Here is a 7,829-nt window from a genome sequence, read left to right on the forward strand (position 1 = left end):
TGTGCGGGAGGGCCCCGCGGCCTCAACGACCGCGGGGGAGAATCGTTGGATGGCGGCGACCGAGCGGCTGGTGCCTTGAGTTTCTTTCCTTAACGAAATTCCCTCCAAGCCCCGCTTGCCCGCCTTTATCCGCCGGGTTGGGAACCAGCGGTTCTTCTTCCTGCCTCCCAGATCCTTTTTTTTTTTTTTCTCCTTAATTAAAGGTTTTTTTCAGTCGTTCTTTGCAGCTTTTCTGCTGCGGATTCACGTTCGTTCTCTCTTCCTCCTGGAGGGAAAGGAAAATTAACTCAAGGGTACCGCGGGGCCCGTGTCTTGAGCTAAAGGCAACAAAAACGGTTTCAGGGAAGGGTTTTGTTGGTTCAGAGCCCAACGTTTGACTTTGAGCTCCCCCAAAAATGCAGCCGATGGGTATCATCATAGACTCATAGACTGGTTTGGGTTGGAAGGGACCTTAGGGATCATCTAGTTCCAACCCCCCTGCATGGGCAGGGACACCTCCCACCAGACAAGGTTGCTCCCAGCTCCATCCAACCTGCCCAGGGAAGGCACATCCCCACCTTGCCTATCCCACACTGACTGTTAAATCCACAAATGATTTATAGGACTGCTGGTTTTTAAAGTCACCGTTTTACTTTCTGCAGGAAAACCATTCTCCTGAGCCATGCAGGAACGTCCTGAGAACCCCACTGAAACAAGCAGCTACCTCACACTCGGTGCTGACTGAGATCCAGCCTGACTGTCAGCCTCTCACCACACCCCCAAAGCCTAAAGAAACCCTTCCAGCAGATCCATGGACACCTACTTCCAACCTGAAAATGCTGATTAGTGCAGCTAGTCCTGAGATTAGGAGCAGAGAACAGAGAAGGGAGCTGTCAAACAACACGAGTGAGGTCCTACAGGCAAAACACTGTTTGCAGGTATATTGTAAAGGGGTCTTCTGTATTTACTTTATTAAGTTAGCTGAAGGCTGTTTACTCAGTATAAAAAAGTTATACATTAACACACCACAATGGTTTTAAAAGTTTGGAGTGTTTACCAACTATAAGTAAGGATATTTCCTATTTACATAAACCAAGTAAAGGTTTTTCTGGGTTTATTTCACAACAGTGGAGGACAAAGGGAGATCATGGGGCCTTTGACAGTGCTCACAGTGAAGCTGTTAAATCTCTCGTTTACATATTTATGGTAAAAAATGCCAACTTCTCCATCTCTTACTTCCCTGTAGGAGCACTTATCAGGAGATGAATATGAAAGATCTCAACCGAGTCGCAAGGAGAAAAGTCTAGGATTGCTGTGTCATAAATTCTTAGCTCGATACCCTGACTACCCCAGCACTGCAGAGAGTAATTACATTTCCCTTGATGAAGTAGCTGAAGAGCTTAGTAAGTTGGTGTTTATGCTATTACATCTTTCCACGTACCAATGTGCCAGTAACCTGCCATTTGTGTTGGCACATCTGTGCTCTGTAAAAGTTTGAATGCTTCCTGCATACTCTCAATATGGGTTTAAACCAGCTTTAAACTCTTCATTCTTGGAGCAATTCTTCTAAAAAGCTGAGGTTTCTTCAGTGAACTGGATTAAGAAACTCAGAATTATGTGTAATATTAAGCATCTCAATGCTTATACCACAAATAACCAGTTGCTAAGAGTAGTGGTTGGATTTTTGAAGCAGGAACGAAGAGTTTCTCAAGCTGAGCCCCCAGCTTCTTGTCCAATTGTGACATCAAAGCAAGAAACTACTTTCTGCTTTTTAACTTTATCATTTTATATCACTATCCTTATATCACACCAGTGATCTACCAAGAGCCTGAGTTGCTAACGTTAAGCTGAAGGTGTTTTTTTTTATCAAGGAGCTATGACATGACAGAATTCTACAGATTATAACACTGATAATAGTTATAAATCTTACTGCTCAAAATGTCTTCAGAATTTTTTGAGGTCACAGAAGAGGGATGAATTTCAAATTAAACAAAATGTCTTATTTTAGTTATACTTTGTACCAAATAACACCTCCTTTAAAAAATGCCTAGTCATACCCAAGAATTTACAGATGAAAGAGAACAGTGTGTTCATAGAAAAAAATACAAAAAACAGTTACAAAACTGTTGTCTACCATGAATTTCCAAGGATATTTAATGAGATGATGTAAAATCCATGCAACAAATAATTAAAAATGCTTTGTTTTTTTTTTAAAGCTGTATTGAAACCCATCTAATGGCTCTTCTGGCAACAGTAAGTTTTATTTCTTAAGGAATGCTGTAAAACAAGGATAACTGGGAAAAAGCAAGTCCTTCCATATCAAAAGCAAGAATTGTTTTCCCCTCCTTGCTGGCAAGATCTACAAGGGCTATTTTCAGAAACCTCTGTATGAGAAATTGTCAAAAATGTCTTAGAAGTATATTAAGAGGAGGGGGAAGCAAAGGAAACTGATCCCTTTGTGCAAACAGTCTTTCAGGTAAATGTGACAAAACGTTTTGTGTAGTGGAGTATCTCATGGTTGTGTGTGGGTTTTTCTTCCAGATGTGGAACGTAGACGTATCTATGACATTGTGAATGTGCTGGAGAGCCTGCACATGGTGAGCCGCCTGGCCAAGAACAGATATGCTTGGCATGGGAGACACAACCTCTACAAAACCCTGCAGGCTTTGAAAAAAGTTGGAGAGGAGAACAAATACACGCAACAAATTCAGATGATCAAGAAGAGGGAGTACGAGCACGAGTTTGATCTCGACGGGGAAAGGAATGAAGAAGTGGCAAGAACTTTGGGCTCGAGTGAGAATTCAGAAATGTCTTTTGTCGAGCTCCCAGGAATGGAATTTCGTGCTGGTAATAATTCTCTGTCATGCCCAGAATAATATGGCTTTGTAATGATAAATATCTATGAATTTGGGAAAAAAAACAAATTGGACTTTTTATTTTTTTTTCCTGAAATGGTGCTGCCTGAAAAGCACCACAGCTGTTTGTGGGGAGGGTAAGTGCTCTGCACTCTCTCAGTTCTCTTACCTGTTCAGGTGTTACACAGGCATTTTGTTTTTATAGTGCAAGAACAAGTAGGCATCAGGTGAAACCATCAGACATGCCCAACATACAATTGCAGGATTTGTTACTATTGAATACTGTAAAGCCAGAAGTGTATTGATTACTCCATTCATCTATTTTTAAAATTTTCACTTGATTCATGGAAAAATGTTAATTAGGGATTGTTTAAATACATTGTATAAGCTGCAGTTAAGCATCTTTAAAAGAGTACAAGTTGTCAAACAATAGGAGATGTACACAAGGGAAAACGTTGCACTCTCTCTTGTAGTTAGCCTTAGTATCCACCTAATTATCTGATTCTTGCCATGTAGAGACATGATCTGGAGTCCACATCAGCCCTGCCTAGCTGCTCTGTTGTTTGCTCTTAAAATAATTGTTGCTGACAAATTTCTTCAGTGTTTTATAAACGTTTGGAGCTGGTGTGTCACTTAATCCTTTCATCCTTTCTCCTGCTGCTGCAGCATCAGTAAATAGCAGGAAAGACAAGTCTTTGCGAGTGATGAGCCAGAAATTTGTGATGCTGTTTCTTGTATCAACTCCTCAAATAGTAAGCCTTGAAGTTGCTGCTAAAATCTTGATTGGAGAAGACCAACTAGAAGACTTGGATAAAAGCAAGTTTAAAAGTAAGTAAAAGGCTGCTGGTAGTGTCTGCTTTTTGATCTCGTTCTAAATAGAAATATCTGAATTGACTGTTATTGTACAGGTTTATATGGTGTAAAATATAATCTTTTTCCTGCCACAAATAGATTTGAACGTCTAGAAACTCACTAAACACCTTGCTCAGTTTTTAATAGGGACCCACTTGTGCATAGTCATTGCTACCTAATGACCACATGAAAGAAAAAGCCCATTAAATCTTCTCTTCTGAGTAATGCCACAAGGCTACTTATGGGCAACAATTTATCTTTCCTCAAATCAAGCCTTTCAAAGATTTCAGTATCGTTTTATCAAAGATGCCCCAGAATCATGCAAATCTGTGTTCTGGTTATAGAACTTACTCGTTTGAAATCTAAAGAAATTCTGTAAAAGTCTTGTTAACAACTTACACACGAGAGGAAGCGAAACCCAGTGCTATAACTGCCACTTATTTCTTCATTCTTTTGCCCTGATCTCAGTTCCTTGCACACTTCCTCCTCTTCTTCTCCTATCAAATGAAAAGGTCCTTCTAGGTCTAGGCCTGTATATCCGTAATAATAAAAAATGTGCCTGCTCTTGAGGCATCAGGAATTAATTGTGGGTTTCATTGTGATGTTATTTCATAGCATAAATACCTGTTCCTCAGAATTGATCTTCTAAGTAAATGATAAAGGGTTTTCCTTGTTGTGTTGTAACATTTTTAACCTGATATATATTGATTAATCTATTGGATTTTCTATACTTAACATTTCTATTTATTTTCTTTCAGCCAAAATTAGGAGACTTTATGACATAGCAAATGTTCTCAGTAGCCTTGAGCTTATCAAGAAAGTTCACGTCACAGAAGAGAGAGGCAGAAAACCAGCATTCAAGTGGACAGGACCTGAGGTCTTGCCAAATATTCAGGGTAGGTGACTGTGCCATTTCCTTTTGTTCTGCTGATGATTTTGATTATTTGTTTGTTTTCTTGGGGAGAATTTTTTTGACCAAGGCAGAGGAAACTATGCAGGAAGTCTACTACTTACATCACATGCCTTGACAGCCCAGCACACCAGCATGTCACAGAGTAGATGCACTGAGACTCTGGCATTTCCATTTCTGCTGCTGCTAGGACTTAAATAATCGTAAGCTAGGCTCAAGTAACAGCTTTTCATTACTGAATGTGCATGTGATACCTATTTACTCTGGTTTTTTTCTGCTTTTTAGGTACAAAACTTGAAGCAACTTCTACAACCTGTCCCCCAGCTATTTCAGAATCCATCATTTCCAAAGAGCAGTGTTCAAAAAACCTTTTTCCTTCAAAAGGAAAGCAAAACTTCACCAGGCATCCTTCCCTAATAAAGTTAGTTAAAAGTATAGAAAATGACAGAAGAAAGATCCAATCTGCTCCAACCAGTCCAGTTAAAATAAGTGCAAGTAAGTAGCTGAAACATATATTTCTGTATCTTTTTCTAAGAATATTTTTGACTCAGATAGAATCTGGCATTAAATATTCAGACTTACCACCTCCTCAAAGGAGATGTGGATGTCTGGATATGTCTTCTTACAACAACGTTTTAAGAATTATCCAAAATATACAACAAGGTGGGGAAAATACATGTTCCCTTTAAATCTAAGGTCTGACAAGATTGATAGTGAAAGCAAAGCTAAACTGATCAGTGCTCAGTGTGTAAGCTCTGCAATGAGTAGAAGCTCTTTTCAGCTTGTTGGACCAAAGGCAGTCGCAGCTTGCACAGTTGGAAAAAAATAGATACATATATTGAGATCTGGACCAATTTAAGCACCATGGGGGGAACTCCAGCCTCCTCTTTCACACTGAATACACAGGAAGTGGTACATTGCATATTTTTGGTTTAGGAAGAATATTAAATCCCTTTTTAAACCCCCCTGTCTTGAATTTGTGTGATGTCTTACTGACTACAAATTCCTGTTTATGCAGTATAGTTGATTCTCTGGATATTCTATCTTTTGCTTTGAACTACTGTAACCCTTGTTTGTTGTGGGAACTGCTTTCAGTCTCACTATTTAAGCAGTTCTGTATTCCATAAAATTGCCAGAAAATCACCTATAAGTGTTCATGTTCTTGTTAGGTATCCTCTTCAGAGGGAAAAAAAATGGAGCTGAGGCTTAATTACTTGTTTGCCAGAAGATACCATCCAATTGATCAAATCCAGTCAGGGCTGCAGTTTGAGAATAACAAGATTTAGTGTCTGCTTTTCCAATGTGTGTGCCAGAAGAAGTAATGCAGTTTCCCCAAGGCAAAATTTAACTTCAGTTTTGTTTTGTTCTCTTCTTCCAACCAGGTACTGATCAAAATTTATCAGCTTTCCCAAGTAAAATGGCTCAGGTTCCAGCAATCACTAAACATCAGCTGGAAGGACAATTAAAGTAAGTTTGCACAAGCACAAAGGTGAGAAGCTTTCTTTTGTCCCTGGCCATGAAGTTTGAGTTGGGCAACAGTCTGCAGAACCTGGGAACCCCTGATACTGCAGGCTGGGTTTTTTCACTTACTGTTTTCTGTTCAGTGGATTGAGAAGGACAAGTTCATGTTGAGTCTTTGTATTGCAGAAAATTACTTGACAGGGCATGGATTTCTGTGTAAAGGTATTACAATAGATTAAAATACTGATTCTTTTTTTGTTGACTTGTTTTTAAGGAAAGCAAAAGAGATGAAAATGAAATTGTCAGAATCTTCTTTGGAATGCAATTTGTCCTCACCGGAGGTAGTTCCCAAGCCCGAACCTCTTGGCAGCTCAGCACCCTCTCAGCAGCCACTCAGTGTCTGTCCTCCGAGCCACAGTTCAGTCTCACCAGTGATTCTACCTCATACTCACTCTGGTGTTTCATATGCAATCTATCTGCACCCTTCCCAAGCCCACACTGTGACAACATACAGCCCAAGTTTTATGTTGCAGCCTCTACCGTGTGCAAATATAACTGGAATTAAGAGCATCAATTCAAAAGTACTAAATAAAATAACCACTGAGGAAGGGGACAATCAGATAGCAACAGATGATCCAACAAAGTCCTTGGCAGCTAAAGGCAGACCAACTATAAAAGCAGAAACTTCATCACAGCAGTGCCTTAAAAGATCACAAGCATTACAAGAGGATAATTTAATTAAAAGGTATAGAAGTGACAAGGAAAGCCTTGATACGTTTCTGGTAAGTTGAATTAATTTTATCATGCCATTTTAAATGTTAATGATGTTGTCACCTACTTATTTTCAAAGTGTATTAGGAGCCTGCCAGTATGTGTAGGCATTTTAAATAAGACCATACTTGAAGGGATGATGTTCATTTGTTGTGCTTGCTGATGTTTGAGGGGCTGGTTTTTGTTTGCTTACACACACACGTGTATATAAATATCACATAATCCTGCTGGCATTTGCAAAGCATCAGGCAGAATATATAGTAGGCAACATACCACATGGCTTTGAAAGGCCACCGAAGTCTCTGAACAGGGAATGTCCCAAAATTACCTTCTAAACTTTTCTATCCATTGTTGTACACTGGTAATGCTGCCTTGTTGTAGGCATAATAATACAGCACATGGAGAGATTATGAGGTTCAGATACACTTGATGCATGTAGAGAAACTGGCTCTGGATGGCTTTCTACTCCTCTGTTGCTGAATGTTTTAGTGTCTCTGTAAATTATTAGGCCTCTTTAGATTGTGATTGCCAAAACAGTTGTGCTTATCAGCAAGTTTGGACAACACGTGGTGTCAAACATCCACTAGCTGGGGAGGAGCAAGAGGGGATAACATGGAACTGGTTGTCTTACTGAATCAAAATGTTTATAGCACAAACTTGGGAATCAGGAGAAAGGACAAAGCTTGCTTTCCTGAATTTTAAGACATAGAAGTATCATTGTAGGCCTGTAATTGAGAATGTTAAGTCTCACCATGTCTGCCTTTGGTTTTGTATGGATTTTTTTTTTAAAGGGAGAATCAATTAAAAATGAAAGACCTCCTGCCAGTAGCTCACAAGAGAATCACAAAATGGACAACTGTCAGGAAGAGAGGCAGAACAAAACCAAAACATTACATCAAAACACAGCAAGTTGCTATGACCAAGGTAAAAGAGAAGATATTCCAGAAGATGAGGACAAACTCAAAACTAAGCAAGACAGCCCTGTAGCATTTGCCATTCCT

General features: G+C 39.6%; 1 protein-coding gene across 1 annotated transcript in view; it reads left to right on the forward strand.

Annotated features, from left to right (window-relative positions):
• The first annotated feature begins 662 nt into the window (after nt 1-662).
• The window catches only part of E2F8 (E2F transcription factor 8), a 9,648-nt gene continuing 2,481 nt past the window's right edge, over nt 663-7,829 (forward strand). The window contains exons 1-9 of the mRNA XM_010007439.1: nt 663-917; nt 1,226-1,382; nt 2,521-2,826; nt 3,501-3,662; nt 4,445-4,582; nt 4,882-5,091; nt 5,979-6,063; nt 6,332-6,839; nt 7,620-7,827. Of these exons, the coding sequence (XP_010005741.1) occupies nt 816-917; nt 1,226-1,382; nt 2,521-2,826; nt 3,501-3,662; nt 4,445-4,582; nt 4,882-5,091; nt 5,979-6,063; nt 6,332-6,839; nt 7,620-7,827 (1,876 nt within the window). The 5' untranslated portion in view covers nt 663-815. The remainder of the gene's footprint in view (nt 918-1,225; nt 1,383-2,520; nt 2,827-3,500; nt 3,663-4,444; nt 4,583-4,881; nt 5,092-5,978; nt 6,064-6,331; nt 6,840-7,619; nt 7,828-7,829) is intronic.

The sequence above is a fragment of the Chaetura pelagica genome, unplaced genomic scaffold (genome assembly GCF_000747805.2).
Source record: "Chaetura pelagica isolate M959 unplaced genomic scaffold, ChaPel_1.0 scaffold401, whole genome shotgun sequence".
In the NCBI taxonomy this organism is placed as follows: Eukaryota; Metazoa; Chordata; class Aves; order Apodiformes; family Apodidae; genus Chaetura; species Chaetura pelagica.